At 41.0% G+C, this 22,178-nt stretch overlaps 1 protein-coding gene across 5 annotated transcripts in view; it reads right to left on the bottom strand.

Moving 5' to 3' along the window:
* Window positions 1-22,178, bottom strand: part of Phaf1 (phagosome assembly factor 1) — a 23,996-nt gene extending 1,818 nt beyond the window's left edge. The window contains exons 1-16 of one of the 5 annotated variants that reach the window (XM_005004658.4): window positions 22,090-22,178; window positions 21,847-21,967; window positions 16,562-16,644; window positions 12,441-12,524; window positions 9,886-9,929; window positions 8,618-8,697; window positions 8,251-8,345; window positions 7,746-7,843; window positions 7,551-7,663; window positions 4,237-4,370; window positions 3,586-3,669; window positions 2,448-2,530; window positions 1,884-1,927; window positions 1,348-1,391; window positions 1,142-1,200; window positions 431-503 (exon numbers count right to left, since the gene is read on the bottom strand). In XM_005004658.4, coding sequence (XP_005004715.1) covers window positions 431-503; window positions 1,142-1,200; window positions 1,348-1,391; window positions 1,884-1,927; window positions 2,448-2,530; window positions 3,586-3,669; window positions 4,237-4,370; window positions 7,551-7,663; window positions 7,746-7,843; window positions 8,251-8,345; window positions 8,618-8,697; window positions 9,886-9,929; window positions 12,441-12,524; window positions 16,562-16,644; window positions 21,847-21,910 — 1,182 coding nt within the window. In that variant the 5' untranslated portion in view covers window positions 21,911-21,967; window positions 22,090-22,178. Of the gene's footprint in view, window positions 1-430; window positions 504-1,141; window positions 1,201-1,347; window positions 1,392-1,883; window positions 1,928-2,447; window positions 2,531-3,585; window positions 3,670-4,236; window positions 4,371-7,550; window positions 7,664-7,745; window positions 7,844-8,250; window positions 8,346-8,617; window positions 8,698-9,885; window positions 9,930-12,440; window positions 12,525-16,561; window positions 16,645-21,846; window positions 21,968-22,031 lie in introns of all 5 variants that reach the window. The other 4 variants (XM_003472035.5, XM_005004659.4, XM_013154951.3 and 1 more) reach the window with 4 other exon arrangements.

Genomic DNA, 22,178 nt, shown 5'->3' with positions numbered 1-22,178 from the left:
CTGAGGTCCCCTCTTCATTATTATGTTTTCAGATACAAATATGAGATTCCTGTTATCGTTCATCTTGATGAATGTAGGTTTCTTTAGCTCCCATTACCCCAGATTTTTTCTTTTCTTTTCTTTCAAGACAGGGTCTCACTCTGTATTCCAGGATGACCTTGAACTCATGTAGTCCAGGCTGGCCTTGAACATATGGCAATCCTGAGGCCTCAGCCTCCTGAGTGCTGGGATTAGTGGTATGTGCCACCATGCCTGGCTCCCCAAATTTTCCTATAGTGTGGGAAAGCTAAGTATATAGACAAAATTGCTCAGGAAGGATTAATCTGCCCATCTTTGAAGTTGGGCCCTCCCCAGTTCCTGAAATCACTTGCTAGAACCCTGCAATAACCACCAACCCCTCAGTGGCTTATTTTTAGACTCCAGCACTTACCTCAAAGATCATCCGCTGAAGACCAAAGCAGAATGTGGAGCCAAATGGGTTGGTGTTGTTTGGGGATGAAGACCTGAGGCCACAGAAGCCAAAATTAAGAAGTATAGACAAAAGGCAAAGCCAGAAGACCATCCAGTCCTTTCGAGATGTAGGCTACTGGCCAGCAGTCTCACATGATTGCTAGTATATAACTGTTTATCACATAGCCCTCATGTGATGGGGTTCAGTGTGACTTCGCCCAACTCAGAATTCTACAGTCCAACATGGCACAAAAAGTCACTGTGGATCTGAACAGGATCCACAGGTGAAAGACAGTCTCAAGACAGCCAGGATTAGGCCTGCAGGTAGCAGCTTTTTTTGGTACAGGGAATCAAACTCAGGACCTTGCACTTGCTAGGCAGGTGCTTGTGTCACTGAGCTATATCCCTGGCCCTAGGTAGCAGCTCTGATGAGGGAAGAAAAACAGCCCAGAAGACCCAAGCTAGTTTTTCCCTTTCTGAATAACTACGGGTGAGAGGGAAGTAGGGTTAGGGAGATATATGGGGCAACTCATCTGTTACAGACAAACAAGGAGAATAATAGTTGGTCTAGTCCTAATGTGTAGGGTTGGCCAAGAAGTATGTTTTGGCAATATCACAAGCTTCCATCATTTCTAAGCAATACACTGGCAAGCTTCCCTGGGGAAGGGTCAGAAATAAACTGTCCACTTACCTATGCAGGATAACAGGTTTCTCCACAGGGTGGCCCAAGAGCTCATGGATATTGTCCCACTGCAAGAAGGACAGCAGACTGTAGGGGTTAGCAGGGATCTAAATACACCTGTGCCATATGGCTGGCTCAGAGAACATGGCCCCAGAATAGGGGCAGGCTCATGCCTATCTCATTCTTGGCTGTCAGGTAGGAAAATAGGAGCTCACCTTGCTATAGGTTGTGCAAGTTTCTGTCTGATCATCTTCATTTTCTGAAAAGAGAACATAGGAAGCAAGCTGGTAGCTGGCCAACTCCCCTGGGCCCCAGTCCTGGGTAGAATTCAGGGTTAGCACTCTTTGCACTGGGATTGGAGTGTGCAGGGAACATAAGCTGTTTGGAGCTCTAGGGGATAAGAGATGGAGGGGTAAAAGGAAGGGGGTCAGGTGGAGTTACATAGACTGGCAGTGAGTAATGGGGACCGGTGATGGGTTTGGGGTATTGGACGACCATCTATAGATAATAAGTGCTCCTCCCTCAGAGGCCAACAGTCCCTATTCTTGGTCATATGCAAAGACCGTGAAGCCAAGAAAAATCCAGTTCCCAGAAAAAGAGACTAATTCCAGAAAAACTGAGCCTATGGGCAACTGGGCAAAAGCACCACTAGTCTAACCACTACCAACTTCTTTGCTTGGATCTTTTCCTCTTCTCTGAGTGGCAAAGTGATTCTGAAACCCCTTTTACTCTGATGACACTCCTTACTCACCTTTCTTTATGGCTAGTGGGATCTTAAACTCACAGCGGTGATAACTACAAAGAAGGCAGAGAAAAGTTAAGGCTAGGCCTCCTGTAAGTCCTGATCACTTCCGTATCCCAATCACGCACCCCAGAAAAATTAGAATCATGCATACTTGCTGTAAGTCCTGGCTCTGTGCCCCTGACATAGTATTCACTGGAGGAGGCCAGATTTAGGCTCTGAACTAGACAGAAAAAGGTATTGCCCTGCAGTCTGTCTAAGGAGCCTATCACCTTGGACAATATATCAAGGTTTCTGATCCTTATTTACTATTTGTAAATAAGTACAAATAGAGAAATTTAAGGCATTAGACATTGTTGCAGGAACACAGCAGGCAATCAGTAAAGGTTCATTTCCCATGAAACAGAAAGAATTTAGGTAAAGGCTATAATTCAGTGGTAGAGCATTTAAAAAAAAAAAATTTAGGTAGAGATAAATTAGTGAATACTCAAAACCGTAAGTTCTTTTTCCTTGAGATTTTCAACCCAAAGAATACTTCTCAGAGGTACAGGGTTAAGGTTAGGGTATACTCACATGTTAAAATTATAATGCCCAGGATAATTGGTATGTAGAACAAACTTCTTCACTTTGTGTGTATTTGCATCAAAAAGGATGTCCTAGGATAGAAAACAGGTAGGCAGGGTAACCCTCTTGGGACCCATTCTGTTTCTCTTCAGACAGAAGCTTTCTTTCTCTCAATAAATATATTCTACTTTAAAAAACAAAAACAAACAAACAACAGGTAGGCAGAGTTCCTGAGGCAGGGCAGGGACTTTTCTAACTTTCTGAATGTCATGATCTGCCAAATCCTCCTGTCTACCATTATAGTCTATGGAAATTGGTAACCCCTGGAACTAAAATTCCACCTGATTTCTGAGGACTCAGACTTATATGTGATGATATCCATTGAACACGTCCTGCTGCTACTGACACTTTCCCAGCCTTTGCTAGCTGCTCAGACTTAAGACCTAGGGTTACCTCTAAATCCATCCCCATTTCACATGCCAGTAAAGTCTTACTAAAGCTGTCCATTCTTGCCATCTACTTTGCTGCCTGTTATCATTGGCCCTTGAATGTGGGAGTCAAGGTGTAACAGCACTGAGTCCCTCCTGCCATCCATCCTACTCCCAGTTTCTGATTCCACAGCAGCTCTCCCCTAATTCCTGGTTATCTGTGGTCTTTCTCAGATAGGAAAAGCCAGTCTCCTCTCTCTGGAATCTACTCTTTCTGATTCAGGACATCAGACCATAGAGGCCTCAAAGCTAACAAGATCCATGATCTAAACCAGCCCTGCCCTGAGGCACTCCTTGCTGATATACTGGCTGATACAACCATTTCTCACATATGCATCTTGTCTAACAGTTGGACTTGTAAGCACTAATGGCAGCTACCATCTCTGTGCCTTAGATCCATGGTACAGGGCTGCAGCAATGATTCTGTACCAATCCTCTAAGGACAGCATGTTTCCCTTAGAAAAGAAGTAAAGACAAATCAGAAAACCTAGCATTTCTTGGCACTCCTGGTGGAAGGAAATGTCTACTGTAGGGTAAATACTGTCAAGCAAAGCCACCTGAGGCCAAGTTCTTCAATTCCCAGGCATGGTTACAGTCACACAGTTATGCTCTCCTATCCCAGTGGAAAGGAAATACTTTTCTAAGGCATCATAACTTACCACCCCAAGTGTGAAGTAGTTAAAAAAGTAGTCATTGCACTTGGATGGAACTTGTTTATGAGGGGAAGGAGAATGAATTTTCATCTGTTGGGAAAAAATGACAATAAATTAAAATCCAAACCTTAATATAGTTCTTAAAGAGCCAAGTATGGTAGTATATACCTCTCATCTCAGCACTCAGGAGGCTGAGGCAGGAGGATTGCTATGAGTTCAAGGCCAGCCAGGGCTTGCATAGAAAGATTCTATCTCAAACATTAAAAAAAAAAAAGTGTGGGAAGTCTCAGCTCCTGGGTGGGGCAGATATGGCTAACAATGGACTGGATTCTTGTTTACAAAGAAAGGTAAGCACTACAGACAAAGATACAGGCAGGGTGATTTAACCAATAGGAATCAGTAAAAAAAAGCTTTCAAAAAAAAAAAAGGGTTTCAATTCATCATCAACTTTCAGTAGAACAAGATCTATGGGAAAAGAAACAGTTGGTATTTATTGTTTTGTTTTTTCAGACAACGTTTTACATGTAGATCAACATCCTGAATACTGTGATTACAGGTGGGCACCACATCTGGGTTATATTTATTGCTGATGTGAGATAGAAAGGAAGAGACAAAGAAAGGGACTGCCTATTCACTCTATAAACATATGTCTCCTACCTTGTCTTCTGATTTATAGAAGACTTTATGTGGAGAGCCAAGCATGCTTAGAACATCTTGGCAGGAATCACCAAAATACACAGAACGTTCAAATACCCGCATCTTGGCATCTGCTAATAGACCAGGTCCACAACCTGCAAATAATGAGAGGTTGTTCTGGTTTACATGAGGACTGAACATACAGTAGGCCATGGACCGAGGGGCCCCAGAGTACTACTGGCTACTGGCTGCATGCTACTGGCTGCATCATTCAGGTTGAGACCAGAAGCAAGACTGTATGCAAGTAGAAACACCAGCAACTATAGCTTAATTAGAACTCTAAGAGAGATCACTATCTACTTAAAAAAAATTTTTTTTGTCTTCCACATTTGAGATTTTATTGATTGTATTGAGGATCAGTACAGACATTTCACTTTGTACAAAATTCTTTTTTTTTTTTTTGTCTTTTTCCTTTTTATCGGTACCGGGGATTGAATTCATGACTGCCTGCTTGCAAGGCAGGCGCTTATGCCACTGAGCTAAATCCCCAGCCCCTATACTCAAATTTTCAATCTTTTACCGCATATTAATAAACTTAGGCAAACTGGACTACCACGACCAAAGATGTTATGAAATGCACATGAATCTGACAGGGCAACAATTATGAAGAGGTTTTCTTTAGGAAACAATTCTACTAAAAAAACACACGGGAATAGAAGTCATTTATAATATCCAAGACATATTAAATGCATGACTATGATTACAAACTGCCATTTAGTAGGCTTTGTATTACAGGATATAAAACCTCTACCCACAGAATGTTAACCTGACACCCAAGACAGTCAAAGCCTCACATGAGTGGCAAATAAATTTTGTGTTTAAATTAACTAGATCCGGGGACCGAGGATTTAGCTCAGCAGCGTCAGTGCCTTCCCGGTAAATGCAAGGTCATGAGTTCAATCCCTCGTACCAAAATAAAATAAAAAATAAATTAACTAGATCCTAAAAAGCACAATTATCATTAACTTTTATCCATAAATCCTGCAGCTGAGGCAAGCCAGAGTAAGCTACAAAAGGCACAAATAGCCTTGTCAATCAGTTTTCAAAGTCTGCAGTGGTCTACATTTCTCCAGGCACCAGACAATTGAATGCCTAAATGGAGTTGAAGGAATCACTTACAGTTGAATTTTCTCTTGTCTTACTCTGCTTGAAGTCAGGTAAAATTACCCTGCTTTAGACAACTTTGTTTAGACGAGTTTGTGAAGTATGTCTTCCTATAAATTATTGCTGGGCTTAAGAGCTGACTGTCTGTGTAAAAAGTATCATGAAGTTAGGTATAGTAGAAGATGCCTATAATCCCACTACTAAAGAGGTGGAACCAGGAAGGTTGTTGTGAGTTGGAAGTAAGCTGGACTGCACAGTGAGTTCAAGACCAGCCTAAACTATGGAGGGAGAACCTGTCATGGCTTCTGTGCATGCAAAAGAAATCCTCAAAAATAAATGGATTGCACAATAATTCTGTGAAATCTTGACTTAACAGAAAGTTTTTTTCCCCCTACAGAAACACTACACAAATAAAATGTGACTATGGGGGAGTGTTCTATTCAGTGAGGTAGCCAGAATTGGATGATACTCTTATATTTGACAGGCTTTTCTTGCTGCCACCTATGATGATTAATGTCACAGATTCCCAACCACTCTGCTTAAAGCAGTGATGCTTCTGACCTTGCTACCACATGCTGATTCTCTATAGAACTGCAGCTCAAGGGCAATATTTTTATTTCTGTGGTACTACGAATGGAACCCTGGGCCTCTGGCAAGCATTCTACCACTGATGACACCTCCAGTTCTCAACATTCTTTTAAGTAGTTTTTCTACCTTGTTTTGACGTTTTTTTTTTTGGTACCAGAGATCAAACTCACAACCTTGGGCTTGCCTGGCAAGCACTTGTGCTGCTGAGCTATATCCCCAGCTTTCTATCTTGCTTTGGAAATGACGTTTTAAGACATTTTTAACCTGGTAGCTATAAACTGTTGAGGAGAATATACAATTTATATACATGATTCTTAATAGTTAAGAACCATTGTTCTAGATCTATATGGGGACGAATTCCACAAGGCAGATGGCAGTCCTAAGTAGGCACAATCTAAGCTCCAAAGCAGCTGACACTAGTCAGGTATAAGAACAACACAAAATGAGTTATTAATTCGGAAGGGAAAAGCTACTGAAGGTGAAAGCTTTTGTTTATGGTCAGTAGAACCACAGTTCACTTGTCTATCGACTCCACAAACTTGCCATTAAGGGTAGAAGAGAGAGGGTTAGACAATATTGCAGACCAAAGGAAACAACCTAGCAACTGCTACAAAGGTACATAAGTATAGCAGGTTTTTATGCATGCTGAAAGAAGTGGTGCCATTGTTGTTTAATAAAATTTGCTAAAACCAGGTATGGTAGTGCATACCTGTAAACTCAAGCATTCTGGAAGCCTGAAGTAGAAGGATGGCAAATTCTAGCTCAGCCTGGGAAACTTGGTAACTTAGCAAGATTCTGTCTCAAAACAAATAACAAACCCCCAAAATCCCCTACTATGTCTTATCCAATGATAAAATTAAACAAAACCCAGGCATGGTAGTACAAGCTTGTATCTCAGCACTTGAGAGGCTGAGGCAGGAGGATGCACAAGTTTGAGGCCAGTCTGGGTTACATAGCAAGAGCAAGTTCAAGGCCAGCCTGAACTACATGGTGAGATCTTGTCTCCACCAAAAAAAAAAAAAAAAAAAAAAAAAAAAAGTTTTAACAGTAAGGACCTGCATCATCTATCTACCAAGTATCTATCAATAAACTAAATATTTATGTTCCCTTAAAATTCATATGCTAAAATCTGAATTTCTTGATGTGGTGGTATTTACCTTTAGGAGATGATTAAGTTATGAGAATAGAGACTTGGCTGGGATTAGTGCCTTTATAAAAAGATTCCAGGGCTGGGGATTTAGCTCAGTGGCATAATTGCCTGCCTTGTAAGCAGGCAGTCGTGAGTTCGATCCCTGGGACCGATTAAAAAAAAAAAAAAAAAAGATTCCAGAGAATGAGTTCCAACATATGAAGACACAGTGGAAATCTATGAACCAGAAAGTGGGCCTTCACCAGATAGTAAATATGCCAGTCCCTTTTTCTTAGAATTCCCAGAGCTCTGAAAAATTAAGTTCCTCAGCTTATGGTATTTTGTTACTGCAGGTTGAATGGGCCAAAACATATTTCTAAGCTTATAAGTTTTTAGACTGTTCCTATGAATGCACATGATGGGAAAGCTACCCACCTCAAAGCCAGTAACTGACCTGCAGCAAGTAGGCGAAGTCGTAAACCTGAGGGTCCAGTTCCATCACGAAGAACATCTACACTCTCAGCATACACATTGCCCAGGAAACAGCTCAAGGGCATCATTGGAGCCCTAGGGGCAGGCACAGAATGAGTCAGGTCTTGATTCTCTCTCCCTGGTAGCCCATTGCCTTAGAATGAAGCCCTACACTTACTTGGTGTCTTGTAGGCTGTTTCCACTATAGATGTACATTCGTTTTACAGTTGCTCCATGGGGTATCTGGAGAGAAGCCAGACCATGGGCAAAATTGGGCTGCAAGCACAAGACAAGTTTTACTAAGGGCACTCTGTAGGTCATATGACTCAGGCTCTTGGTCAATAAACTCATGCATTTCTTTAAGAAATAGGTAACTGAAAATCCAGATGACAAAAGCTCCAAACTCTTGGCCACTGAGAAAACTGAAGTGATTAGGAGCTTTAAAGACATGACTAGATTTACCTATGAACACCCTCTGCAGTAGGCAGTGGCTCCTTTCTGGGAATGCTGGCCTAAGCTTTGCTTTCCTGTCAACTCTACCCACTCTACATTCTCTGACTCTCAGTGAGCCTCAGAGCCAAGGAAATCAGAGGCTGTCTGCCTATCCAACCTCCCAACCCCCACAATGACTGCTGCTGACCCATGCCATAAGGGCAAGATACCAAGGAACAGGAAGGGCTAACCTCATACTTGGGAGCTTCAGTCCATGAGTCTAACTGAAAAGAGAAAGACAGTCCTCTGAAGTTGAGGTGAAATAGCTGCTCAGCAGAGTTGTACACTATGGGAGTAGGAGACAAGAAAATGACACAGCTGATTGGCATCTGAAGTCACTAATATAAACCAGCCTGGCAGAGAGTAATGACTAGCAACACCTTCTTTATATCTTGTTTCTGAACTGATTTACTAGGTTAAAAACATAGGGGAGAAGCTTTCCTTCACATACCCAAGCACCAACCTCACAATCTTTAAGTATGGTAGATCATACCATCTGTTAGGTTATGGCTATGGGATGTTACTGATGACCTAGGGAATCAGATGAACTTGGTTTACCTCCAGGATGAGTTGCGCCAAAAGACTGGTCAATCTGCTCAATGGTGGGAGCTATGGCCTGAGAGTTGAAATGCACACCACTGAAAAATAAAAATACTATTTTAATACTAGGGTGTGTAAGATGAGTTCATAGATCATGAGACATGGGACTGGAAAAGTTATTTTTATGATTCAGTGAGTACAATTACATGAAAATAAAATGATAATTAAAAAGTTTTTAAATAAGAGGAAAGTGGGCTGGAGATCATGCCTGGCAAGAATAAGGTCCTAGTTCAATTCCTGGTACCAGCAAATAAATAAATAAACAAGAAAAAACAAATGAGTTGAGAAGGTCAGTTCTCATGAAGCTATATACATCACTGACTTTGAGTTAGGGGACAGAGAAGACAGACCTTGGTTTAAAGGCTCCAGCAATACTAAAAGATCGCCAGAACCTGCAGGGGCCAGTGCTGTTACGCATTTGTTTATCTATTCCTCAATCAGCAAACATTGCCTGAGCTTACCCCAGAAGATAGTCTTCATCATGCTCTTGTAAAGGGAAGCTTACTGAAAGGTGTATGCTAGATGCTAGTATAGCATTACCCTATAGCGTGGGCTCAAGTATCTATGGACTATATAGGACAGTGGTAGCAGATTGGTAAGCATGCATGTTAATTTGTTTTTGTTTTAAGACAAAAGACGTTAATGTATCAGTTGTTTGTTCTAAACTAAAACCTCAGTATTCAGGTTTAATTGCAATGTTGGCACTTTGGGATAAATAAGTGGGTTTTGGGTTACAGTTTGGGCACTCATCCCTAAAATGTTTGTCATCACTGGTATACGTCATTTGCATTTTCATTCTAAAAAAAAAAAAATTTGGCTCTAAAGTGGTGGCGGTCTGTATTCCATTTAGTCTTGGTTTTGGCACCTGAACTATCTGTTTTTTTCTACCTCTGCTGCTCATGAAAACATGAAAAGAGGTGCCAAAGACAGGTTGTGCAAGGTGGGGAAGTTATGATTTAGGAGACGGCATATCATCTCTAAGCTGAGATCCCGCTTTGTTGAGAGGGTTAGATGACATATATGTGAAGTATTTAACACACAAAATATCTGTTATGAGGTTAATTTCCCCAGAAACTGAGCAGGCTGGGAGGTTGCCTCAGGAAATCAAAGCATCAGACAATAACCCTTGCACTGCTACCAATGGAATCCTTTACTAACTTAATGAAGACAGTAGATGAAGTCTATCTGTACCAAGCATGACCTGTACCAGTGGAAAGGGAACTTACCAATATTTTAACTTTACTTTAGTCAAGTCATATACTTCAATTACCTAAAAAATAAATTTAAGAAAATCACATGTTAGAGTTGTTAATGCTTTCAAGCTGATTAAAATGACAGACTAAAAAATTAAAAATAAATTTATAGGGGCTAGGAGTGTAGCTCAATGGTAGAGTGTATGTGCAACATCCTGGGATCCATTTCCAGCAGCAACAATAACAGCAATATAATCTCCCACTACCCTTTCAAAAAACCTAGACATAGGAGTCCATGCCTGTAATTCCAACTACTCTTGAGGTTGACGCCAAAGGGCAAGTTCAAGGCCAACCTGGTATGTGGCTTAGCAGTAAAGCATGTACATAGCATGGATGAGGCTGGGTCAACCTCAATATCAAAAATCAATCAATCTATCTATCTCTAGAAGCACTAAATGTTATCTTTTATTCACATTTTAAAATTAGAAGACAGCCAGGTATGGTGGCAGGCTGTGATCTTAGCACTTGGGAGGCTGAGGTAGGAAGACTGCTGGGAATTCAAGGCCACTGTTGGCTATATGCTGTATTCACGCCCAGATTGAATGATATACATAGTGACACTCTGTCTCAAAAAACCAAAAAAGGAAAAAAATAAATAAAAGTAGAATTAGAGGAAAGAAAAAGTCAGAAGCTATTTCAATCCCATCTGAAGGAAAGACTTGCTGCTCCCTCTGCTGGGCCCTCATGGCATTTAAACACTTTCCTCCATACTTTTCGTCACTAGAATCACTAAGTTAAATTCCTCAATTGACTCATTAGTTTGCAGGAGGAACATACTCAATGCATGTCAAGCAAGTCTGCCTAGTATGAAGCTTTTTAAGGGTAACATGATACTTGGAAGCATGAAGAGCTGGGAGGAGGAGTGGAGCCGGGCCAAGAAGGCAGGGGAATACTTATACTTTACAAGACAGCTAAGAGGTCCCCTTTGGAATGGCTTTAAACTGGGTATGGTAGTGCACACTATAATCCAAACACATGGGAGGCTAGGAAGAAGGACTGCCATACATATGAGGTCAGCTTACCCCGCAATGTGAGGCCCTGTCTCAAAAACAACAACAAAGAATGCCTAGGTTATGGCAGTGTACCATGCCAAAATGGGATGCCATTTCACTGAGGCCAAGGCCTCATCCTGGCACAGCCACAATTTTCAGTCAAAAGTCCTATTCATAAAAGGTACGAGAATACTTCTAGGTAAGCAGTGGCAGTGTGGCAGACTGCGGCCCTTCCAGGGGGTGAACTACTAGTGTCTCCTGAGATCTGCATCATGTTGGAAAACTTAGGACTCTGGGAAAGCAAGCAACCAGACTGCCTCTCTGCTAAGCAATAGTGAACCTACTGGTGCATGGTCTAGAGTCAAACATCCCACTTCCTACCCTCCTTCCCTTGTCCCCCTGTTAGCAAATGGGAACCAGAACTCAGCATTTCTTGGGAGGCTGACCATAGCAAATAAGGGAGACTTCCTTCTACCATCTCTTTGAAGGCAAATATTTTGATTACTGTTTTGCTTTATTCTGATTAATGGTACTGCTCTATTCAATATTCTGTTTTGATAAGTTCTATAATGTTCTGTATTTCATTTTATTTTGATATATGTGATTGAAAGAACAACTATTGTAAAGATAACGAAATGTACTGTGATACCTACTACTGTTATCCAGGTAACCTGCTGGGAAGTTCTGTACCAATTTCACTACATGGTCTCAGTTGGCTTTATTCTGTCTTGTTCTGTTGTATTTTACTACTTTCAAAATAAAAATAAATAAATAAATTAAAAAAAAAAAAAGAATATTTCTGACTCTTACCATTATGGCTAGCTAGGGATCTTTCTAAGGGATCATGTTCTTTAAAAAGCAGACTTTCTACTTAGCAGCTCATTTGTGGTAGGATACTGAGAACCTGGAAGTATCCAAGTCTTCTGGAAAGGTTACTTCACAACCTAACCAGGAAAATGGCTCTGGCATACTACTACTTAGAGCCTATATTCATTCAACCTCATGACTCTGAGGCTAGAGTTTGGTGTCACATGTCTAAACTGTGACACCAAGGCATTTGAAAACAGTATATTAAAAACATCCTGAAACAGGCATTAGCAAACTATATTCACATTCCAATTAAGATATCCTGCACACCAGAAAGTTGTTTATATTTCTACAACGAACTCTTAGTGGTATTATGCCCAAGACCCAGCACTGCAGAAGAGCAGTTTCTATTTTGTATCTTCCAAGTTACACTGTTTGACACAAGAAATGAAGTAAAACAAATCAAGATACATAAGCCTGACTAAAGTCATTTGGTCCTATTCTGTAGTTAGGGCCCATTCTTAGTACTTCTCAGCCTTTTTTTACATACCCATCTCAGGCCATCTTTCCTTTTTTTTTTTTTAGGCAAACAGGCACAGCTTCATTGTGGTGGTCTCTGAATCAAAACGTTCGCACCCACTTATGAATTTCTGAAACATTTCATAATAGCATACATAATAGTATAGTCTAGAAAGACTGGTTCAGCCAGATACAGTCATTAATAGTTACCTTAAGTCTCTGATTGAAAGCATCAAACAGTAGTTTGATCCCGTCCTGAGTCAGGTTAAGGATGAGGTCATGGCTTAGAGGAGACTATAAAACAAAAATAAAACATGCTCTGAACAACTAATTTATTCACCAGCACAAGCATATACTAAAAGCTTTATAATACAGATGCAGTGCACAGGGGACACTCAAGAGCAGGCAGCCTCTGTCTCCCCAAACTAATGAGGTTTGGAGGCAAGAAAAAATGTAGCATGAATGCATAGTGCCTTCTACTTCCAGCCTGCAGCTCTTACTTCATGATATTGGCTGAAAAGAACACCCCCTACCACCTTCCAGGCTTAAGTAAAAATATCTGGGAAAAGGGACAAAAACATGTGATACACAAGCCATTTTCATCTTAGGCTTCAGCATCCACATGTTGTATTAGCTTACTGCCATCAAACCTACAAAGCATTCAATGAGGAAAGTATGTCATGTGAAAAGGCTAAGGATCCAAACTCAGCAGATGCTATTTATGCATATCAATGGAACCTACATCCACATCTATGTTCTTTGTACATGCTTCAGAGAATACCTTATTATGTGGATAATCTCAGCCAAATTCTAGGATCAAGAAATACTTTGAGACCTGATTATATACAGACATAAAAGATTATACATCAGTGGGGCTGGGGATACAACTGAGCATCACAGCACCTGCCTGGCAAGCGCAAGGTCCTGAGTTCAATTCTCACTTCCAAAAAACGAAAAACCCAGAGATGAAGATTATACATCAGAGTTGAAGTGCAGATCCCAAAACATTAGATATTACCTTAATCTGGTTATGTAAATTACTCTTTCTCTCTGCATATTGCAGAGATGATTCCAGGCCATTTACCAAACTCAGCTCAAGGAACTCAGTGCTTCCTACCACTCTCATAGTCATTCATCCTCCATCCACTCCCCTCATGGAGAATTAATGAAACCTGGGCTTGGCCTTGAGTAAAGGCCTTTGTTCTGGTTAGCAACCACCCTAGCTGGATTTAGGACTCCTTAGTTCCCCACAACTATAGATATGCCTTAGTGTCTTTATTCTTACCATGGGTTGCACTAAAAGTGGTAGATTGAAATTAATTTGCTAGAATTCCAATAATTTTCCTTGGAAATTACAAATATACACTTTCCAGACTGTGACAAGGACTGGGAAGGGTTCTCTATCTCTCTCATGCTATATCACATGTGCTTCTTTCTGAAAAGCCTAAGATCTAAGGAGTCACATTTCTACATCTTCCTCTCTGAATTTAGTGGAAGACAAGTAGCAGTATAGGTAGTAAACAGTGCTTTGGTGACCTTAGTTGACTCTTACAAATTTTCTGAACTCAGGTTTCTACACAAGAATACTATGGGCCAGGGATTTAGCTCAGCAGCCTAAAAAAGTACAAGGTCATGAGTTCGAACTCAAGTACGGGGGGGGGGGTGTCAGACAGATCATAAGGTCAGAAAGACCAAACACAAGTCAGATGTGATGGCACATGTCTGTAATCTTAGCATTCTGGGAGGCTGAGGCAAGAAAACTGCAAGTTTGAGGCTATCCAAGGTGACTTACTGAGGCCCTATCTCAAAATAAAAAATAAAGGGCAGGGGATATAGTTTAGTGGTAGTATACTTGCCTAGTATGCACAAAGCCCTGAATTCAATCTCCAGCACTGCAAAAAAGTAAAATAAAAAGGGCTGGGGATATAGCTCAGTGAGAAGGTCCTCGGTTCAATCCCAGTACCCACCTTTCTTTCAAAAAAGAAAGAGTAAGCAGAGACATGGCACACAGAACTTTTTCTCCCTCCATTCCTGCTTCTAGTTCAGTGCAATCAAGTTAAAGACTCAATGTCTGAACACTCATTGCCCTGACCCAGGCTGCCTAGAAGTAAAAGCAAAAACACCACCATTTGAAACATGACAGTTTTTGAAACTGGTACATAGTGGTTCAAAGGCCTTAGAGTTTTTTCAAATGGAGATTCTTAAAGTAGACAAGTGACAGAGCTGTGGCTGTCAGAGACAGAAATAGAAGGACAAGTGTCACTGCTGATGGGCTTTACTAGGTAAGTTTTCTCAAAGAGCTTTCAGGGATTAGCTCAAACTGTGTATTCCACTTTACCCCAGTAATTATGCAACACAGAAGACTCAGATGGTACTACTGTGCTTGGCAAAAACTAGAAGAATGTTACCATCTTCCAGTAGGTTGACATAACTGCATAAACCATTAAGTCTCAAGCAAGTTAACCAAACAATGAACTCTGATCTTGGGTTAGTCTCAATCCAGAAAACAAAGTTCTACTTTGGAGAAGGCTATTCCATGGAAGTAAACAAGAGGAAGCAACGTTTTTCTTTCAGGACTCTTCCTTGAAGGAGAAATGCAAGGACAATCTGGATTTTCTGATACACTAGATCTGATTATGTTTTTCCTTGCTATTGTTACAATTCAGGACATAAATACTTTTTGAAAGCAAGCAAATCACTTTCACAATCAATGTGTGAAATCAATGTGATATAAATAAATATTTTATATCCTTGGAACCAAAATACATGAACTATGTGAGGCTCAAGCACACATAGGACGAATACATGTCATGGAGATTGAATTCCTTAAGTAATTTAGGAGATCCCTATGTGAAACAGTTCAGTAAAGCTACATGCTAGTAGTTGTTAATCATCTTTTCTCCTATAATAAAAATGTAATCTAGCTGGGTATGATAGTACATGCCTATAATCTTAGCCCTGGCAGGCTAACGTATGAAGATTTTGTGTTGAAGGCCAGTCTGACTATCTAGAGTTCAAGGCCACTTCCGACTACAAAGCAAAACTCTTATCTCAAACAAAAAGAAAAACTAAACAACAATAACTAAAAAGAAAGATGGAATCTACTTGATGCACACATTTAATTTCTAAAATATGTGTAGATACAGTAAGATATTTCTAAAAAGTTTTAAAAGGGGCAAATGTCTTCTGTACTTGGTGGGAAGCAAAGAGATTTAGAAAAGTAAGGGTAGGAGGCTGGAGATTTAGCTCAGCAGCATAAGGACCAATAAAAAGGAAAAAGGAAAAGTAAGGGTAGAAATCCCCTAAGAGAGTATAAGATCCACATTTAAGGAATACCACATCAGACCTCTGACAGATAATCTCTTTGATCCTTGTCAAGATTATTCTATTAATCACATATTGATTTTACAGGAAAAAAATCAAACTGGTTATTAATTTGCCAGAAGTTGCACAACCAAGAAATGGGAAGAGCAGATTTGAAATGAGATCTAGACTGAAAAACCTTGTGCTTTCTAACTAGTTACAGATGGGAAAATGGGCTTAATGTAAGCACTCCTGCAAATACTGGAATAACAATGGACTTAGTGATGTAAGAAATTAATTTCATTGTTATAAACTGAAGAAAATTTAATGCCTGTTTTCAAATCAACTAATCTTGAAGGTGTCTGACTCTAATTCAACTTAATGTGTACATGGACATAAGCTCAAGAAGCAAGCTCATTTCCCATTTTGATAGCTATCTGTCATGAATTTCCTCACGGTTTAATGTGAAAGTCAAATTCTGTTATACATAATCTCAAAGGACCAAAGTGCTTTGAAGGCAAGTACTATTGAAAATCAAAGACAGTCCCTCAGATGGCTTCCCACTGAGAAGTCTATCTTATTTTTCCCCTTGTACTACGTACTGAATCCAGGGCCTCTGCAATGAGACATTGCAGATGTCTCATCTGCAAGATCAATGAGACATGATCTTGTTAAGTTGCTCAGGCTGGGTGAACTTGCAACCCTCTTGCCTCCGTCTTTCACAATGCTAGGATTACAGAAACGCTCCTACACATCCAGCAAAGTGCCCACCTTCAAGACCACCAGGTATGTCCAGCATAGATAAAAAACATGTTTAGTTTTTATTGCTCCTCTAAAGCTTGCAATACTAGATAACCAAGACCCAAAGTTTTAGAACCCAGGAGATAATATACGTAGTAACTGACCAGAGCTGAAAATGCTCCCACTGGAACATAACAATCCCTGTTAGCTAGCCTCTCCCTGATTACCTTCGGAGGTGACTCACTAGCCAAAGATGCTAGTTCAGTAAACAACTGGCCACAACTCACCTGCTCACTGTAGAGAACCTGGACATTTTTGATGATTCGACAGTGCTTCTGAAGAATAGCTACTGCCTGGGCTAGAGGCATTCCTGAAATAAAGCAAGAACACTTGTGTGGTTACTTGAGCTATCCAGGTACTGAAACCAACCACTGACCTGAAAGCCTTTAGACAGGGTGGGGCTATTAAAGCCAACAGATATGGGTAAATAAAAGTTCAGTAAACAGTGACAGCAAGAATAAAGTTAAACACTAAGCAAATGACACTACCCAGGGGAGACAGTGAATACAGAAAACAGCTTCCTAGAAATAGAAACATCCACAGTGATCGCAAACAAATGAAAAGCTAAGAGAAGGCAAAGTCAGCATGTACCAAAGAACAGGGCAAGGAACACACTGTCTGCAAGACCTTAGAGACAGTCCCCTGAATTGCTAATTCTAGTTGTCACTCTGCCATAGATGACCTATAACTTGGGGCAGGTCTCTTCTCCTCTCTGGCTTTGTCTCAGGAGCTTTAAAAATAGGTCTATCAAATTGTATTACTTATAAAGGCCCAGTTAAAGACTTCAAAATCAGTCAGGTGTACTACTACATGGTGGTAATCCCAATACTCTGGAAAGCTGAGGTAGGAGGGTCACAAGTTCAAGTCCATCTTGGGCAAGTTAGCAAGACCTTGTATCTGGAAAACTAAGGCTCAGGGATGTAACTCAGTGCAAAGGTCCTAGGTTCAATTCCAGTACCACAAAAGAAAAAAAGAGAGGAAAAAAGGTTTAATTACATATCTACCAGAATCAACTTATTTTACCAAAGATTTCACTAGATCCTTAAAGTCCACAAATCTCTTGGATCATTAACAGATTTATGTATGCTTCCAGTTTAGGTAATCCATATCTCAAGCATTCCATGGATCATAAAAAACTTTTAAGTTCTCTCTTTCTTTCTCTTTTATTGTTTGTGGTACTGAGAACACAATCCAAGGATGTTGTGACACTGAGCTGTATCTCTGGCCCTATTTTATTGATGTTACAGTACTGGGGATTAAACCCAGGAAGTGCAGCACTACATCCCCAGGACCCCTCACCCCTTCTGAATTTTTTCTTTTTTTTGGTCTTTTTCCTTTTTATTGGTACCAGGGATCGAACTCACGACTGCCTGCTTGCAAGGCAGGCGCTTATGCCAATGAGCTAAATCCCCAGCCCCACCCCTTTTGAATTTTGAGGCAAGGTCTCACTCATTTGCCCAAGTAAGTCTCTCTCACTTTTTTTTTTTTTTTAAATTTCAACTTTACAGGAAAAAGTTTTAATTAGAAAGTTTAAAAATTGTAAGAGATTGACACATGTGGGGGCTGGGGATTTAGCTCAGCAGTATAAGCACCTGCTTTGCAAGCAGACAGTCCTGAGTTTGATTTCCGGTATGGATAAAAAGGAAAAAGACAAAAAAAAAAAAAAAAAAAAGAGATTGACACATGCCTCTGATCTCAGCACTTAGGAAGCTGAGGCAGGAGGAAATGAAGGCCAGCCTAAACTATATACCAACACCCTATCTCAAAAAACCAAAACTAACCAAAAACAAAACAGCCAGCCAGCCAGCCAAACAAACAAAACCCAGATAGTACAAAAAAATAGGAAAGGAATCCAGGCTGAATATCTGGAAGGGGCACATTCTTATAAAGAGGATTAGGCTAGCCCCATCTCAAACTCTTGATTTTCCTGCCTCAGCCTCACAAGTAGATGGGATTACAAGTGTGTCCTATAATGCTTGGTTTCACTGTATGTTTTTTTGTTTGTGTATTTGTTTGTTTTTCAGCTGTAGTCCCTCATATAGCCACATCCCCAGTCCTTTTTAAAAATTTGAGAGAGGTCCTCAAGTTGCCTAGACTGGGCACAAATCACAAAGAGATCCACAGTGTGATTGTGATACTCCTTTCTTAACCTCCTTGAGTACCGCTGATCCCAGGCACATGTGGCCAGGCCTGTCTTCTGTTGTATTTTAAGCAACAGAGACTTACAGAAGTGGGTCCTAGGGAATCTAAAAACAAAGAGAGTGGTAGTATCAAGGATAGCCTGAGGACAGGCCCCCAGCCAGCACCATTGTGGTGGATAAATCTTGGAAAAACAAATTCTGAAGTGGGAGGCTGAAGGAAGAGGATCACACAGATTTTGAGGACAGGCTAACCTATACAGAGAAATCCTGCCTCAAAAAAGCAAAATAAACAACAAACACCCTGAAATAACAACAAAAATCAAACATCCAACAACAAACACAAAACACCCAACAATAAAAAACAAAAACAAAACTTATAGCCCATCTACACTTTGGCCATAAGCCAGTCCACTCTTTTGAGAAGCCAATGTTGAGTCTGAAGTATGCTAAGGCACCTTATTCTTCTTTTACAGCATTATAATAAAGCGAACTATTATAGAAATAATCCTTCCATACCACTAGCTAAGATCTTTGGGAATGAGACCATTATTCAATTTCCAATGTTCACGGGCAGATCCAACAGAGGTATAAGCTTTTTTTTTTTTTTTTTTCTTCAGGAAGCACTTGGTGTAGATATAAGCTATTTTTGCAGAGGGGAGCCTTCAAGGCTTACTAAACAAGTTACTCTCAGAGAAGGCTGAGATTTTTATCAGTGGCTCCTCAAATCTATCTTTTCAGACATTTTAAAGACTAATTTTTAAAAATTTAGACATACAGAAAATATATTCTGCAAGTCTCACTGAAAACTATTTCAAACTTGCACTGCCTGCAATTCAACATCGCCTAACTATCATAGCATTCACAGGTTCCTCTTGGCTTACATTTTCTTGTCTCTGCATAATCACCTAACATTATACAAAAGGCAGGAAGGCACCCAAGACGCTGGCTGCATCTCTCTTTTGTGATTTGAGGAGAATGACTGCAAGGGCAGATACATCTGCATTTATACACATTACATTAAGGAATCTGGAGATAAAAACTGAGCCCATCCTTAGAAAAGTTCAGAGAAGTGATAACAGGAAGCCTTGTTCAACTACTGTTTAGCACCTCAATTTCCTTTCTGAGCCTATTTTTTACCTGGTAAATTGAGAAAATACCTTACAGCATTGCAGTGGTAAGAGGTAAGCACTGACTGGTTCTTTAGCCTTGGAATAGAATTTTACAGCACATGTATTTCTCAGACCAATCCCTAACTAACTAACAGCCCTAACAGCATCTGGATGTATTGAGAGTGAGGGAAGATAACAAGGAGCAGGAAAAAAAAAAAAAAAAAAAAGACTTATACTATTTAAAAATGCAAGTTTTAAGACCCGCAAGGAATCATGAAAGTTTAGGTTCTCTGAGTTTCCTCCAAAGTTCAATTCTGGAACCACACAAAAATGTCACTCTATTTTTGGTTGCTATTAATATAGTCTGAAAGAATTACTCGACCTGTATTCTTTTTTTTTAATCTTTTTCCTTTTTATTGGTACCGGGGATCGAACTCACCACTGCCTGCTTGCAAGGCAGGCGCTTATGCTGCTGAGCTAAATCCCCAGGCCCAACCTGTGATTCTTGGAAACTGACAGTTAGAATTTGGGATTAAGTTGTCAAAACAGTTACCAGAGGAGGCCTTGCTTTCTCACTTGGTTTTCTAAAAATCCTGATTTCAACCTTGGTCACTACTTTAGACCAAGTGACTCTGAATGGTTGTCCCACAAAGAGATCCATGATATGGCTGCATCATTAGCACAGTTTTAAGGTATGGCTGTGGTTCTTATCCAGACCTAGGAGGTCCTGGTGTGGGTAGAAGCTATCAAGGAAGGGGAGGAAAAGGTAAACTAGAAGCCAAACAATGTTAGCATGTTACTAGTGGCCTCTTAATCAAGGTCTTTGTGCTTCACAAAAAATCTAGAACATTTCATAGTAGCTAAAATTGTGAGAAACTCCAGAAAAGTGGTCTAAGTTTTATTGAGAAGTCCTCAAAAAAACTGACTTCTACAATTTGTAAATACACTGACCACCAGCAGGATCCTATCAGATTTCTGCAATATGCTGCTCCACTTACAAGAGTCTTCCACTTCAAGATAAGCCATGATCCAGTGAAGCAGCTGACTCAGTTCTGTAGCCCACACTAGAGTGAAAGAAGTTCACTCAGCAAACACCAAGCAGCAACACCTGCTTCCCACCCCCTTCTCTTGGTGATGGAACATCAGAGTAAACATACTGGAGTTATTGAATGCAAATATCCTTGTAATAAAAATAGTGGGAAAAAACTGGGCTACCTAAACTGTGATTACAAACTGTAGGTTATTTTTCCTTAATTCTTACTGTACTCAACTTTTAACTCACCCAGCAGAGGCTGGATTTACAGTTACACCATCATACAGAAGACTACAATTCAAAAGAAGGAAACAAGTCTGAAGTTGCTTTAACAGGCATAAAGTCGGTCAGGTGTGGTAGTGCTCACCTGTAATCCTAGCTTTTGGAAAGCTGGAGCAGGAGGACTGCTGCGAGTTCAAGCCCATCCAGAACTACACAGCAAGACCCTGCCTCAAAAAACAAACGAATGACAACAACAACAAAATAAAACAAAACAAAACCAAGAATAGACAATTCCCCTTGACCGAATCTCCACTGTCACATTACAGATCAGAATTTAGGTCTCCCAAAAAGGGAACCTACATCACCCAAATGCACAGAGAAACAGATCAGAGACCATGGTGGTGTTAACAGATGTCAGCCACTTCTATTATGCTGTGCAGTGGGAACAGGAATAACAATAATAGGTTCACAGACACCAGTGAGCGTTACTATAGGCAATTACGTGCCAAAAAGTCATTAACAGTCTAAGGCATGCAAGCTCTTAGTATCATCACTATTATCACGACAGTCTCACTGTTCCAGCAGCCACCCTGCTGAAGCCTGAGGTGAGGGTGTCTTTGTCCCACACAAAGCGACTGACAAACATATCTGGCCAGTTGGAGCAGAAATCCAATACCTTGAGCCCAAATTGCCTGCCGAAAGGACAAACAGGCAAGGAGCCACAGGCATAGGTGCACGACAGGCAGAGCCCACAGGCGGGCGGCCTAAAGAACAAGAGACCAGAGCCGAGCGCGGTGGCGCATTCCTGTCATCCCACCACTCGGGAGGTTGAGGCAGGAGAATCACGAGATCAAGGCTAGCCTGGTCTACACAGCGAGTTCGAGGGCAGCCTAGAGTATAACACGAGACTCTGTGTCAAAAAAACCAAACAAACAAACAAAAAACCACCCAAAAGACGAAAAGTAAACATCAGTGAATGGCGCGCTACCGAGGGACCCCATACTCACCCAGTGTGAATTCCCATTGCTCGTTCCCTAGAGAGCGTTCAGGCACCACCTCCAGGTCCAGCATTGGTTCGGCTGGCCGGGCCCGGGAGGCCTCCCTGCGATAGAGCAGATAGGACCAGACCTGAGGAGACAACACAGCAGATGACTCGCCGCCCTCGCCAGCTGGTGACAACCGTGCTACTCACCCCGTCACCGTCCCCAAGCGGCAGTACCAGCCAGACACCTCACCTCACTTTACCTCACCTGCAGCAGAAGCGGTGGGCACAGCAGCAGTGAGGGCAACTGCTGCAAAACTGGCGTGCCGGGCCGTAAAGTGAGGTGTGGGCGGGGAG

The sequence above is a fragment of the Cavia porcellus genome, unplaced genomic scaffold, assembly GCF_034190915.1.
Source record: "Cavia porcellus strain 051 isolate PalLab524CR breed Dunkin Hartley unplaced genomic scaffold, mCavPor4.1 scaffold_4, whole genome shotgun sequence".
NCBI lineage: Eukaryota > Metazoa > Chordata > Mammalia > Rodentia > Caviidae > Cavia > Cavia porcellus.
This window is presented reverse-complemented; position numbering and strand designations above follow the sequence as displayed.